At 43.8% G+C, this 16411-nt stretch overlaps 1 protein-coding gene across 8 annotated transcripts in view; it reads right to left on the bottom strand.

Annotated features, from left to right (window-relative positions):
* LOC143143617 (ubiquitin carboxyl-terminal hydrolase 48) overlaps positions 1-16411 on the bottom strand; it is a 94899-nt gene that overhangs the window by 46670 nt on the left and 31818 nt on the right. For all 8 annotated transcript variants that reach the window (XM_076305075.1, XM_076305072.1, XM_076305071.1 and 5 more), the window contains one exon: positions 12255-12361. In XM_076305075.1, coding sequence (XP_076161190.1) covers positions 12255-12361 — 107 coding nt within the window. The remainder of the gene's footprint in view (positions 1-12254; positions 12362-16411) is intronic.

Below are 16411 nucleotides of genomic sequence, written 5' to 3'. Positions count from 1 at the left end.
AATTTTTACTTGTAGATATCAACGATACTAGGCTACTTTTACGTTAGATCTGGATCGAACGAGACGACGACTTAACTTCGCGTATCTAAAAACATACTCTTACGAAGTACGCGTAGTCTCGATTCCCGAGGGACGGTGCACGATCCAATTCAAATTCCAACCGGTGGACCCCTAATCACGGTGACGGTGTCGTTTCAACGAACTTCTCGATTACGCAAGGAGAGTTCGAACTACTAATGAGTCGAGGAAATCCCCCCCTCCTCTCCCCCGAGGAATTTACGATCTTAATTTCACCCTTGACTCTCTATCTTTTCGCGTAGGGAATTGTACAGGTAACGTTCGCGGGTTCGTCGGACAGAACGGACGAAAAAGACGATCGAGGGTACAACAAGAAACAAAACGATCCGATTTTAGTTTACCGTGACGCTATTTCCGGGAAGCACGAAGGGACAGGTCGACGGTACCGCTACTCGAAATGAATTCAAATGTCCACCCTTGGACCTCCAATTACAGAGCTGCACGAGGGTGCACGATAGGATCTCGTTTGCTATCGAGTTTAATCGGAAATACGAGAAACCTAAGCTAATCAGGGATGCGTAGGGACGACTGAGAATCAGCGGCCATCCCCGGTGCTCCTTTTCGAAGTCTTTTTAACCCCGGAGAGGTGAATCACCTCGGTTCGGAACGATCGACCACGATTCTTAAAACGAGGGAAGAAATAAACGGAGCCCGGCAACGGTGATCCCGTGATGCAAGATGCACCGAGCCGTTGCGATAGTCATCACTTTTCATTTCCTTTATAGAACTCACCAGTTGGATATCTCGTCAAGTTCCACGACTGTTTTTGTACTTTTTACTAATTATGTCATGCATAATGCAGATGTGGGGTATGTATCGTTTCATAAGTCCTCGCATACTTTTCTTCGTGTAAACTCTACCTCGAGAAAATATGTAACGCATACCTACGTAAGAAATATTAATCATTCGCGGAACGAGGTACAGCCTCTTTTGCGGTCGCTTCCCGCGACTGAATTAATTTATCGATATCCCCGTCAGAGAAATCTTCGACGACGGTGATATTCCAGCTGGATGTTATTTCTATGCGAGTTTAGATCGAGCAAAAATTTCGCACGATTACGTACGCGAGAACGTACGAAACCGCCCAATATGGAAAAGTTGCGCACTCGAACGTTGAACGGTGAAAAATAAAATAAAGGGACGATTCGTAAATTGTGAACTCGTTCCACGAACTGGTTGGATTATTTTTGTACCCAACGAGCAATAATTGCACAATAGGAAAAAGCATACGAAACAACGCGATATCAAAAATTGTGGTCTCGAATATCGAAAGGTGAAAAATAAGAATGCAACAAGGTGATTCGCGAGGAGTTTCAAAGCGGAGGAAACACATCGTAAATTGAGAATCGAAGGAGACACACTCGTGCGTGTCTCTGGCAAACAGTACGCCGGTTTTATTGGCTAATAATACACAATAGACTCTACCGGTTCCCAATAGAGTCGAACAGTGGCGGGGGTTTTCTCGTGTATTTCCCTAAAGTGCCATCCGAGGGCAGTGAAACCATAAACGGGCGTCGAAAGGAGGCAAAAACTTGAACAGAATCGACCGTAGAAGTTTCCTCGACGCGGCGTTCTCCGATTCCTTTGGATTTTATCGCGTGCATGGAAACGTCCCGTTGCCGAAATCCCTCGTGGGACAGACGAATCGAACTTTTCTTACAGAGTTTTCCCATGTAATTTCGAGGACACGATAAGCGACCTTAACTCCGGATCTATAATACTTGCAAAAATATACTTCTTTCGTACGCGCGCCGAGACACCGTGTTCCTTTTCCTTCGACTTTTAACAAAAAAAATAAACTCTTCGACAACCGTACCCAAAGTGCAATCCTTTAGGATACCTTAGTAGGTCACCGCACCGAACCGATACGACGATCTCGATTTCTTCGAAAGGGACTTATTCGAAAATGACTATCGATTTCCACCGTAAGCGACCGTGATTTTTTCTATCCTTTAACGAAAGTCCCATTAAAATGTTTTCGATCGTTCGAAACTTTCACCCCTTCTTGCATCGCCCTCCGTAGACTTAGGGGGAAATTTACAACCGGGATCGATGACGACCTCGTAGATCTCTGAACGTGGAAAATTTATAACCATCGCGGAGGGTAGGATATCGTAATTTTATGCACGAAAAATTACAAATATAAACAATTCGAGAGGAATGATTCAGATTTATAAATTCGGAGGAAGATTCGAGCAAAGTTTTGGAAACGAGAGTTACTTGTTCCGCCAACTGTTTCTACTATTAATAAAAAAATCGAACGTTGTTTCGTGACAGCCACGTCAATGACGTCCTAAGGCTCTCGAGTGTTCGTGGAAATCGGAAAATCGCGAAATTCCGTGGGTCTTCGATCAAAATCGAAGCCCTGTTGAGCGAAAGAACAAGCAGCTCGATATTATATTAAATGGTTCGGACGGATTTCATTCATAACTTCGAATTCGTCCGGTGAATGAAAGATTGATGCTTTTCAACCCCTCGACGATGAACAGTCAACCACCCTCGAATATGCCTCGAGTTCTTCTGCGCTCGAATCGCGGGCTGGACGTAACTAATGATTCTTTCCTTCTTTTTTTTTTTTTATTTCGCGAATTGAACGATTTAATCTTTATCGGCGTTGCGGTGACGGTTCACAAAATATGATAACATTGTTTATCCGTTGGTACGAACACGTGCTCTCAGACTGTCGAACTACATCACTCTTCCAAGATTCCTAATTTGTATCGGGTTGTTCGGAAAGTCGTTTCGTTTGTTTTTTGGTGAAAATGAAACACGATATTTTTAGAGCGTATAAACATTTTATTAATCTATGTATTCTCCATTTTGAAAAACGAAACGACTTTCCGAACAACCCAATGTAAAGAACCCAACACAGATTTAGGACGATGATTTCACCCCTTTAAAACGAAGTTTACCACGAAGAAAAATATTCGGTTGTTCGGAAAATCATTTCGTTTCTTTTTTTGTGAAAATGAAACACGATATTTTTAGAGAGTATAAACATTTTATTAATCTATATATTCTCCATTTTGGAGAACGAAATGACTTTCCGAACCCGATAAAAAAAAAATGAAAGAAAGAACAGAATCAAGACAATCCTGAAACCTATTCGCCAACATTGTCGATCCGAAGCTTCGCGAGACGAGGATGTAAAAAGTGTAGACGGGTCCCGCGACCAAGAACCGGAAACGAGCATCGAGTCTTCGGCGACGACGTCAACAGAGAAGGAATTTACCGAATCCAAGGAGCGCGGTTTCTCGTTTTAGACGGCTCTAACGATGCCTGCCGAAGAAGGAGAGTATCGTCGCCGTAACAATGATTTCGCTAACGAACGTCTTCGAGCGCCACAACAAAGTCGAAATATAATCCTCTTACCGCGAGAGCTGCTACCAGCTACGCGTGTAATCGGGGCTTAAAAGCGGGCATTACACGCGGCTTCCCGAATCCGCAAACGGGACCGGCGCGTTTCGTGAAAATCGAAAGGACTGCTTCTCGTCGCTAATGGATCCTCGATCGACGAGTTAATTAAACGAAAGCCGCGCGGTTTCGGCTTTCTCGTTTTAAGGAAAAACCATCTCGCTTGAAAACACGCCTTGTACCGATCTCGAGGAAAAATTTCAATCGAGAACGAACTTCGGGCGTATCGAACCGACCGAAATACGTTTCGCGATGGTTATATTAAAATATTGGATTATTCGGAAAGTAATTTCGTTCTATAAAACGTAGAATATATAATTAAACAAAATGTGTATACACTCTTAAAAAATCGTGTTTCATTTTCACCAAAAAATGAAATGACTTTCCGAACGAATACGAAAATTTTCGATAATTGAAGTTCGAAGATGTTATCTCGAAATTGTCATCGATAAGAAACTTTGAGTCACTGTAACGACGATGCAAGAAAGCATCTCGGTTGAATCGGAATTCACAGTAAGAACGTACGCGTTCAGATAAATCTTGTCAAGTACGAACAAAATTTAGATACGAAACGTTACAAAAATGACAGGAAGAATGTTCATCGAATTATTTCGTATCTTCGTTTACGTATACTTCAAAGCATGGCTAGCTACGCGACACGTATAAAACCGTAACGTACACTCCTGTTGGAAACCAAGACGCTTAATTAACACAAGACGTACAATAACAAAAGTTACTGCAAAATTATTTCGTCCTCGACCGTTCGTGGAAATTCCTCGACCTTCGAGGAGCCAGTCCAGCTCCGAATCGACCTAAATACGTCCGAAGGTTTTCCCAAGGGAGGCGTGAAAAAGTCCAACTGGAACGAGGACTCGGGTTCAGCGATCTGGACGATTAGGCTTCCGGATTAACGAAGGCTCGTTGCTGTCAGTGTCGCGGTACACACCCCACGGCGTTGTCAGTGGTAACGGTGGAAAGGTTCTACGCGAGCTTTATCCTCGTTTTATCTTGTTTTCCAACCAGCCCTCCGCGAGAGTCAAGTCCGGAGGACGAGCATCGGTCATCTAGGCGCTCCATTTAATCCTGCTGGAAAAGAACCCCCTGCAGGCAGGAGACAAGTGGGGATATCCAACGGGATAAGAGAAGAGACCAAGACGGAGAGGAGGGGAGAACTGGAATCGGCAGGATGTCGCTAATTCGACCCTTCGAAACTTGACCTGCTCGATTTTCACCAGTCCGCTTTAATTTACGCCGTTAGTTTCCGAGCCGTGAACCGACCGATACTTTCAATCGTCCGTGGCTAATGCTATCGTCCGTACGTCGTCTCTTCGAATAAACAAACCGAGAACTAAGGTAAACCGGCCAGTTCTAAACTGTAAATGACAAGTGAAATAAATGGACCGTGAAGGTTTTAATAAGTTGTGCAATGATACAAGGAAAAAGGGACCAACTTGAGGAAACGCGTCGATCGTCCACCATCTTGGTACGCGAAGGATTAACGTAACTTTAAATTGTAATTCTAAATTTATCGAGGCGATAAATTAGAGGAGTGTTCGGTATTAAAGTATTCGGTAATCTTCCGGGTAATTTTAACGGAATGTGATATTTTATCTATTATTTTGTAGATATTACACATACACGTATACATTCGATCGAGTGTTCCAAACAGTTCCTATTACGAAGTCGTTGTTTATATACACACGAAGAAAAACGTCAGAAGCGATCTGTCGCGCAGAGGTTCGTATCTGACAAGGATCCGAACAACGTGCGAAGAACCCAGAATCCGTACGAGACGCAACGATCGTCGAGGGTTAAACATTGTTGGTATCTCGTACGGAAACAGTTTCGTAATAAAAGGGCTCTTTTTTCCAGGTGGTTGGCGAACCATTTTCCCCGGGAAGAACGGAAAGTCTCTAGATTGGGCCGTAACGACCGTTGGCGAAAAAGCAAGCGAACCGAAAACTCATTTTCGAGAGGATCCAGCGATCCGAGGGAACAAGTTGTAAAGTCGTGTTCATTGGTCGGTGAATGCATATATTAAGACGTGTCCGGCGCACTTGTCGCGGTCGGGGGACAGGCTAACGAATGTCCCTCCTGAAGCGTTTGACCCCTGGTAAGTTCAACCACCCCCCGAGAGACTAAATCTCGAGTCGAAAGGCGGGTGGTGGTGTGTAGCTCCCTCCGGGCACGGCGTTTATGGAAGTCGGTGCAGCGTAGGAGACCGCACAGCCACCGTAGGAAACTAATCAGCAAATTCGTGTTCTAAATCTAAATCGCCGTCCGAATATTAATTCGAGACCGCTCTGTCTCCGTTCCACGAGAGTCCACGGCGGCCGGAGCAGCGGTGGCAGCCTCCTTCTTCCACCCCGTTTCTCTAGGTTTTGCGATACAGCCAGTGCCGTAGCTAGGCTGATTTGTGGCACCGGCTGGCGCCTAAGCGATATTTACGACTGCCGTTCACGGAATCGAAACACCGCGCGACGGGACCGTCCGTCGCTTTTAATCGCGTCGGAAAGCCGTGCTTCCCGGAAACCGATTTCGAGTCGCGACCGTGACAAAAACGGGACTCGAACCGACCGACTCCACCGACTTTCGAAAAAAAAAGTTAATTTCATTTCCTACGCCAATCGGAGCGAAAGACACGACCGACTGTCTTTGGTACCGACGGTTTCCATTCTTTTCGAAAGAAGACGCCTCGTCGAACAGGATCGCCGACTCCGAACTCGTAAAACGATACGGTCGCGCGCAAACTGCACATTATTGGGCATTTTAAATTCCTCTATCTCGGTGCTCCGAACGAAACGTTAACTATGGACGAAACTACCTACCAGTTTTAGGCTCGGTGGATGTTTCCACGGGTGATTATCCGGAAGCAAGATTCTAACCGGTGAGACTGCGTTTTAAAAGCTTTCCCGGATTGTACGGTTGGGTATTGGGTCATTCGGAATACTCTTCTGTGATTCTTTCTCGGGGGCTGGTTATATTCTACTGTCAGGTTATATTAGGTACTTATACCCAAATATGTATTGACTTGTTCGGAAAGTCGTTTCGTTTTCCAAAATGGAGAATATACAATTTAATAAAATGTTTACACGCTCTGAAAAAATTCTGTTTCATTTTCACCAAAAAAAAAAAATGAAACGACTTTCCGAACAAGCCAATATTATTTCTCGATCCGTATGTATTTGTAATTACACTTTGTGTATCGTTTTCACGAAATATCCGAAAAGGTAACACCGTCAGAATTCCTCAAACGTGATCGCATCGAAATTATCCTCCATCTACGAATATTCGTTTCAAGTAACAGAGAGAACAGACGTTCAATATCGGAAGAAATATGTATCATCGCACATATACAAACACAAAATTCTAACATCTCCCTTTTCTTGGTACCTGTATCGAAAAGACAGTACCTTTGAGAAACTTTACCTGCGACGAACGTTCGAAAAGTTCGATCGTATCTACCTAACAGGACGTTACGGTTCGATTTGAATGTTCGGAGACTCGCGTACACGGTTCGATTGGAACGTGGACACTCTCCAAATTTCGCGAAATTTCACCAAAAGTGGTATCCCCGTACGAAAGCTCGTCCACGGACGAGAGTACGAGGAAAGACGTAGTCGGGTCGAGTGGTCCAGAACAAACAGACAATTTAGCTCGTTTTAAGGGTGCGCACACACCGCGTCTGGTCGAACAAAAGTGAACCAGGGGACGAGCACTTGGCTCTCGTTGGCAAAAAATCGGGGGTTGCTTTCGGTGACTGATACGGCCCTGACTAACGAGCCTCCGCCGGACGATCGTTCCACTCTTAAAGCCTCGAAGGGGTGGTCCTTTCTCCCTTACTCGTGCGCGTCCTTCGCCGTTTCTTTCTCCGTCGTTCGCGGAGGGACATTAGGCACCGTCCAACCTCGTATCAATCACTCGACAACCCTGATCGCTCGGCTCCTTCGTCGGCCTCGGTTGACAGAACCGGAGGTGACGCGATTGAATACCACCCTCCTCCGGGCCTCGCCCGGACCACCGCCACGATGACGACGCTCCTGGAAAACCGGGGAAGGAAATGTTTCTCGTGCGACTGCACCCGGTTAATGGCCGACAGACGAAAGACGATCGCCGGTTAACGAGCGAGTTGCGCTCGTTTCGTTTCTATACCCGAGTCGAAAAGCCAACGCGACGATAAACGTCGATGCTGCGATCCGTTCGACGACCGGCTCGTCTCTACCGATACGAACCATTTGCATCGAGAAGGGATGGAGATACTCGCGAGAGCGACTCGCGACGGTTTTACTCACGAGTGGACGCCTAGCCTGAGGCCGTAGCAAACGCGTTACAACCGACGCGAGTGGGTGATTCCTCTTTCACCTGTGCACTCGTTAGCTCGTGGAACAGAGCGGCCAACTACTGCTCGTCTATAGCACTCGAGTTTTAACGCGCTGTACATCCGACTTAGAAATTATTGCTCCCTGCGCTACCGACGCGGATAATTCTTTAATCTTCTCGGTGATTACGGATCAGAGTCTCGTGTTTCCACTTTTGGGTTTCTTCCGTCGTGTACGCGGTCAGATGCAAGCTATCCGACTTAGAAATTATCACTCCCTGCGTAATTGACGCGGATAATTCTTTAAGCTTCTCGGTGATTACGGATCAGAGTTTCCACTTTTGGGTTCCTTCAGTCGAGTCGGTTACACGCTATCGAACAAGAACGAACAACGGAGGATCGATCGTTGGATGTAGATCAACCGGCACGAGTCCGCGAGCACTGGTCGCACTCGGAGAAGATATCACGGTTTTAACCCTAAACGACATCTCCATCTGGGCGATCCGCGGTCCGCTCGGTGAACATCCCGAGTCGAGACACCGGCCGTTCGGGCTGCGGCTTTGCAATTCAAATCGGGCGCAGGACGATCCCCCTTCGAGGCAGAGCCTTGACAAATGTCGCGGGAAAAAAAGGCCGCGCCATCCGCGATCGAGAGACGGACAAGACAATGGGATGTTTAGAGGCCTCGGCTCTCTTGAACGCGAGACACGCCGTGGCTCGTTCGAGCGCAAGGCAGGACGTGAACATCGATCCGCAGGATCCCCCTGGTGCTACCTACGGGAGCCAATTTGCCTGCCAGGCCGACGACAAGGATCAGTCGTTCGACAAAGTGGCCTTGCGCGTGGCCCGGCCACGGCCCGCGTAAATCTGATCGGGCTTTCGGGGTTCGAAGTTGAAGCGGGCCATTGTACTTGTCGAGACCAGAGTCCACGGAAATTGAATCGCGCGCTCGCCACGCCACTTGCCGACTTTAAAACGCCTCTCCGTTTTCCGTTTTGTTCTTCCATTGGATAGTCCACCCTGTTGCTGTACGTTTGTTTCGGTCATTTGACCCTTTGAGTACCGAATAACTCCCGAGCGAAACAATCCGTGTGAACGGTGAGCGGTCGCGATTGCTGAGGACCGAATAGTTTTTTGCTAGCGTGAATTTTGACGATTGAACGTACTAAAGTACAATTGTAATTCTATTGCCCTGGCCACAGTCCGCGCCAATAGCTTTCAATAGACGGATATATACGTCCAGAGTCCTAAATGGTATATACGTCCATAGCACCTGAACGCACATATGCGTCCAAAATCCGGACCGTATATATACGTCCATAATGCTGGCCGTATATAGGCGTCCATAATCCTAGACGCATATATACGTCCATCGTCCTAGGCGCATATATACGTCCAAGTCTTGAACGGATATAAGTCTACAGCACTCAAAGGGTTAAGGCAGGAGACTCGAGTAAATGATTTTCGACAATTTTTCTCTAAGGTAAAACTTCGAGAAAACTTTTCATCTTCACTGTCCAGATATATTCTTTAACGAAATTCGCTGGGATCTTTAACGCTCCACCAGTTACGAGTCAAGAGCAGAACAAATGAAGAAAAGTTGAAGATTTCAGCTCCGAATGCGCGATTCTCTCGAAAGATTCTCTTCGTCCGAGATAAGTCGGTCGCGTCAGAATTAATGCGACCACGTTGCCCGAGTTAGCACGGAAGAAAAGTGGTTAACTGGCTACTATTAAGATCTTCGTATCGGAGACCGCTCGAACGATTAATTGCGCCAATGACAGGATCTATTAGACGCGGTAACGTTCCATTGATCTTATTTCCAAAAAGTATCGTTTGTTATCGATGTAACGAATAATCGTAACCGCGTTCGATTTAATAACGACGATCGTTTAACGACGAAGTCTCCTCAAGGACGATGATCGGAAAAGGGTGATACTGAACAGCAACGGTGGTTAAAAAGTGAAGTATCAACGGCAGATGTTAAAATACCAAAGTCGAAACAATCTCTTCTGCACGAACCGTAGGAACGAAGCCCGATTGCGAAAGTCAGGGATGGGAAACTTTTAGAAGCCCATTTGGACCGGCACCACCTACTCTGGTCTCCCCACAGTAACGGTTTTTCTGTCGGTTAATTTTCAGGATACTTCTTAATTATAATGAGACACTTTGGGGTCTGCCGGAGAAGCCAACGAAACAAACGTGACGGAGTGGGGGGATTTATGTAAATCGACGGCTAATGTCTTCTGGCATTATTCCTCGGGTTAGAATCCGAGAGGGGAGATCTGGAAAGTGGAAAGGATGCGCGTTTCCTTCGCGCGAGAAACCTCCGTACGCGTGTACGGTGTGATTCGATACTGGTCGAGAGACAAGCAATCCCGTGGCACTATTTTCTTTCACCGTATTGGATAACGAAATTAGCCCTCGGAACACGATTAAACCGTGAACAAATCTTGGACAAGCCCGGTTAACTCGAAGGCTATTTAGCGGCGATTTATCACGATCCTGATCGAAGTTTACAAGTCGGAAAAAGGAATTACAGCTTGTTCGTAACGACAGAAGTATTCTGCAACTTCCGCGACTAAATTGAACCACGAATATATCCCGGACGTACCGAGATCTAGTTAAACTGTAGGAAAGATTTATCACAATTCTAACGAAGCTTCGCAGCTCCGGAAAAAGAAATTCAAACCTAGCCGGAGCGATGGAAGTATACACGGTTGCCGGGGCCCGATTAAGCCACAAATATATTCTAGACACATCGAGTGGTTCCCGGTTAAAACCAAAAGAGAAAAATCACCGACGCGCCGATAGTTGCGCGGTGTGCGTGAGATTGTGTACCGATAATTAGACCGAGCACGTACACACAGGGAAAAAGAAGGGGACACACAGGGGAGAGCACTGGTAACGATCCGCCTAGGGACGATCGTTTACATAATGACCCCCCCGGAATCGTACGAAAATTAATTGCCGATAAGATCGAACGGTCCCAGGATGGAATAAAGAGAAAGCCGTTAATTGCGCGATCGGTCTTCGGTTCTGCACTTTACCAGGAAATTGATACGCCTATCGTCGCACATGTGCAGCCGATAACCGTCACGTTATAATCGTTTCGATTCACGTCCTCGATTCGTTACAGCGTCACTTTTTTCCTCGCGATCCGTGGATTTACGAAACGCGAAAACGTGGCACTGTGTAATCCCTTCGTCATTTCTAATTGGTTATCGCTACCAACATCGATATCTGTCACTGGTCTTGTCTCGTGAGACGATCACCAATGATAATTCCATTGCAATTCTCTAACGTATTGTCCTCGCAGAGAATGTGTACTTGAATAGGTGGCGGAACCTTAAGAACGTATTCTTATCAGGTTGTTTCAGATACAATGTGAGTTTGCAGCTTATGCAATCGCAATGGATCTTTCAAGACCGATCGATCGTTTGAATCAACGTTGGAGAAATTGTCTCAAATTTTTCACCAATTTCTACAAGCAACATTTTGTCCGTACAATGTCTCGCAGTGCAAGATTCTCGAGTTTTGGAATTGTTCGACAGTGGGTTACTGAAAAATTCGGTAACGAAAAATCGACTATCAGATTCGGAGAAAATCAAAGGTGTCTGTATTGAGAAATCTAATAGGAAATGGTAAATTTTAGAGTTAAGAGTAGTAATATTTTTTTCTGTCAAAAGTGGAGAATAATAATATTTAGGATCGAGAGGTCTGAAATTACTGGGTTGTTCGGAAAGTGATTTTCCAAAATGGAGAATATATAATGTAATAAAATGTTTGTACACTCTAAAAAAATCGTGTTTCATTTTCACCAAAAAAAACGACTTTCCCAACAATCTGACAGAATCAATGTGCACCGAAGTAAGTACAAAAGTTATCTGTGTCTGAACGTTTGATCGATGAGATTCTACCAGTATGGCAATTTTTTTTAACAGAGGATAGACAGATTATTCCCTACACGTATGACTGAATGGAAAATACCAGGAAGGCCAGAGTCGTTCCTCGAAAACGTTGTTCTGTTAAAGCAAATTTGATTCTGGGAAACTGGATCATTCTTAGCCGGTACAATTAACCGGAGACAAAACAGACCCAAATACTCCGGAAATTGTTGAACAGGTTCGACGATCCATACTTTACAAGGAAATCATACTCGGTAATTTCTGTAATAACGTAAGTAAACAAAAAGTGTATCCTCGGAAAGAAAGAATATTTAGACCCATATTTATGTAATCTTCTATTCTAAAGTTTAGCCATCTATTTCAGTTACACCCTGTACGTTCTTAAACAAAAATCTACCTATAAATAATACTCTGCATCGTTTCCTTTCTTTGTCAACGAGTAAAGACCTTCGATATTTTTTATCACGAAGATCAATTTTTTTAAAAACCAAGAAAATCCTTTAAAATAATAAAACAAACGATGTGCTTGTACTCACTCGGATCTGTATAAAAATCACAACCATTCCTCTTGATGATGACTGGATAATCGACATCGTAAAACTGCATCAATTTCGCCCATTCCTCAGCAGTTACTATAGTATACCTGCAACAAAGTTTCGAAACGTTTACAAACTAATCTTCGCATACATTCAAAATCTTCGTGCAAAAGAAATTTGTATTCAAAATCTTTTTACTTTAAACGAACCATCCAGTGCATTATTTCTTCGACAGATCGTAGAAAATGATACCGGGGGTCACGTGTACAACAATTAAAATATTTCTCCCGAACCATTGTTCTTTATTTCAAACAAATTGTTCCACAGATATCTGTCCGTGAACTCTCGACACCCAAAACTTTCTTCATTGTATCTCCTTCTCTTTCTTTCTAAATCGTTCCAGCTTTGTACACCACTCTACACCTATACTATTTTTTACATCTTAATAAACATTCTTACGTATTCAACGAAGAAGTTCCACGTACATTTTCACTCAACTGACACCTCCACCTAAGTATAATACCTCCACCCTTTATTTTTTTCCTCGATCGAATTACTTCGACTTGAAAATATCAACCGAAGTTCTCCTAGCTCAATTATTTACTTAAACAATCTGCAACGATGAAACGCGTATAGAGTCGGTCTGCGAGCGAGCCAGGGGCGTATTCGCGCAAGGCGGAATTCACGATTTTCCGGCAACAGCGTAGAATCCGTGATGGTTTTTGCCCCGTCTCCCTTAATTATACCGCAAATTAGAAATTTCTTGCCGCGCAGCGGCTCCAGCTTTTTGCCCTGCAATTGTTCGCCCGATCCTGGCGTGGTTCCTGAAGCTCGCGCACCGCGCCGGCATCTCGCACCGCTATGATCAATAACACTTTGAAAAATCCCGCTAAATACATGGCGTCGTAATATTTCGTTCGACGAAAAGAACTTACGACCTCCTATACAGGGTGTACCGTTACAAACAGGAAACCTCGGCATTTTTTCCTATTTTAAATAGCCGAGAGGAACTATCAACTGTATAATTGTACATTCAGTTGGATTTCGTTTAGAAATATTTGATTTTTAGAACTATCGAATATTGACGATGAAAATTATTTTTAATTGATACTAGGTAGTATAGAGATTTCGATGTTGACGATGAGAATTATTTTTAATCGATACTAGGTGGTATAGATATTTCGATGTTGACGATGAGAATTATTTTTAATCGATGCTAGATAGTATAGAGATTTCGATGTTGACGATGAGAATTATTTTTAATCGATACTAGGTAGTATAGATATTTCGATGTTGACGATGAGAATTATTTTTAATCGATACTAGATATTATAGAGATTTCAATGTTAACGAAGAAACGAAAGACCTCGAGTTGTCTGCATTCTCGGAAGTATTTCCGGAACTTTCAAATTTCGAACAACTATTTGTACGGATTACTCTGGAAAGTGTAGTACCAAAGGACAGGTGTTACTTTTTTGTAAAAGAAAAAGTAAATTGAAAATGTAGAATGAAATTTTGTTATGCAAAGCTTTCTTTTCGATAAAATTGAATTTGAAAAGTTCTTGGGTGTTTTAAAACATTGACGGTTGTATAATAGTATCTGTTTTGAGCAATTCTAAGAGAATTACTATTGCAGGGAAAAATTTGGAAAAAAAATAATAGCGTACAAGTCGCCAAGACTGGTAGAATTAGCAAACAATGGACAAACAGCGTCAATAAAATTGTACTCGATCCGCGTGCGCTCGGAGAATTTTCAAAATCGATTTCCTCGCGAACAAAGGTACGAAGGAAAAAATTTTATTACACATTTTTTGTTAACTTTTTCACAAAGAACCACATTTTACAAATCATCCCCTATTTACCAACCGACAGAAATTGATTTCTCAATCTCGATGGAAAAAAGACAGACGTGTTTCCGCAGTGTTCCTAAAAAAAAGAAAGAAATTGAAACAAACACTGCTGAATAGTCCAGATTCCCCTCGAAAAAACCATGTCACCGACATAAAGAAATATGAATGTTGTACACCGAAACAGACGCGTTTCCGCAGTGTTCCTAAAAAAAAGAAAGAAATTGAAACAAACACTGCTGAATAGTCGAGATTCCCGTGAAAAAAAACCCGTGTCACCGACATGAAAAAAATGTGAACGTTGTACACGTTCGAAAAATCCGAGTTTGCTTAGGAGCAAAACGAGCGCGCACGAAGGAATCGTCGGGTCGAAAAAGTGGAACGCCGCTCGTTAAACGATTTAATTGGAAATTGTCGCGCGGCGGATAATAAAAATTAACGGGAATACGGCCCCGACGACGTAAGCAGCAATTTATGGAGGCGCGTTTTGACGCGGTGGAACGAGCGACGAGCTGATACGGGCCGACGATGACTGTCGACCGATAATTAGTTGCGCGACATTAATTTCGATTCAGCGCAATATGCCGCGCGGTCTCATTTGAATTTTCACGAGGCAAAAACCGCACCGGACGAGCTTGTCGTCTCTCCTCGTGTATTTGCCTAACGCCCGAATAATGGTGGATGCATCGAGGAGAGCCGGAGAAAAAGGGAGGGAATCGGAGAAATCCTCGTCGAGAGGGGGAGGAAAAAGGGACGCGAGCCAACGAGACCAGGATATCGTCCACGTTCATTGAATATAATTCGTGCTAACGACGGTATCGAGTTCGACACGCACTCACGATCGTTAAATCGATACCCCCTACCTAAGTGGAATCTCTTCCACGGGTACAATGTCGTACGTGAAACGAAACTGAACATTTACATGAGCGTAGAACGAGAAGGAGAGAGAATACATTGGAAAATAATAATATCGTACGAGTCCACGATATTGCTCGAATTTTCGAACACTCTCGGAACTGAAATTCCGTAAAGATACACACCACCGCGTACGAGATATTTGTTTCGCTCGTAGTAGAAAAAATTATTTTCGTGGCATGTATTGGGTTCGTTTGGAAAGTGATTTTCCAAAATGGAGAATGAATAATTTAAAAAAATGTTTATACACTCTAGAAATATCGTGTTTCATTTTCACCAAAAATAAAAATGACTTTTCAAACAACCCAATAGTATCGTTACGAAAAATCGATAGAAATGTCCCGTGTTTTGTCACCGTTGAAGCCACACGATCGCTCGATGTGATTCAATTTTCGACTCGTGCAACTCGAATCCTCGTAAATCCGTTTCGAATAATTCGATCGACGCATTCGACGGCGAGGTATCGAGAAACGTTACGAGAAAGAAGGTTCGAAGATCGACGGTAAAAATGATTTTTTAATGTTCTCGAGCGGGTCGAGGGTGAACTGGCGGACGACTCAAGCCGTCGGCTATCTTAGGCAGATAGTGGACAATGGTTTAGCATAATGGTCAGAGGGTTGGCTGCCACGTTGGCCCCGGGGCCGTGCTGGTGACATTTTCGCGTATCCATCACGTCACACGGACTCGAAGGACTCGGGGAAAGGAAGAAATACAGTGCCAAGAGGTCACGCACTTTCGCTTTATAATACAGTGGCCCCAGGAATCGCCTTTTCCCGGCTCTGACATTCAGATTCTCCTTTGAAAGAAAAGAAGACATTCCAACGGATAAATTGACTCCAGTGGGGCAAACTACAGTTCGTGGAATTCTGCGTCTAAACTGAGAACACTTATCTTAAGTTTCCATTTTCTCTAATTTTAGGTACACATGTTTCAAACTCAAGACATCTTAACCTTTTCAGACTTTTTGCAATGATTGTGATCGGACCGCTCGTGTTAGCACCAAGAGCTTGTGAGAGTAATTAGTAACGTTTATCGTTTTGTATATTACTTATCGTAGTACAACGAGGTAGCTCTATCACACGAGATGATCTCTATACATGTTTTACTTTGAGTTTGAATATTTACACACACTTCGTTAAAAACGTTTTCTAACTCCTAAGTACACAGTCTTGGTTGTCTTAGAAAATGATTAATTCATCTCGGATACTTTTACGTAAAACCTTCCAATTTCTTTATTAGCCCTGCTGTTCTCTGCCCTGACATCTACATGCTCGTTATTAGAATCGCATAACTTGTGCGCAGCTACGAGACTCACTGTTCCAAAGGATTTCAAATTCAACTCGAGTTTCTTTTCTTCAAAAGTTTCTTTTCTTCTGTTTCAATACGCGTGCACAA

Source organism: Ptiloglossa arizonensis, chromosome 2, assembly GCF_051014685.1.
Source record: "Ptiloglossa arizonensis isolate GNS036 chromosome 2, iyPtiAriz1_principal, whole genome shotgun sequence".
Taxonomy (NCBI): domain Eukaryota; kingdom Metazoa; phylum Arthropoda; class Insecta; order Hymenoptera; family Colletidae; genus Ptiloglossa; species Ptiloglossa arizonensis.
Note: the sequence above shows the minus strand (reverse complement) of the source record. Positions and strands in the feature narration are given on the sequence as shown.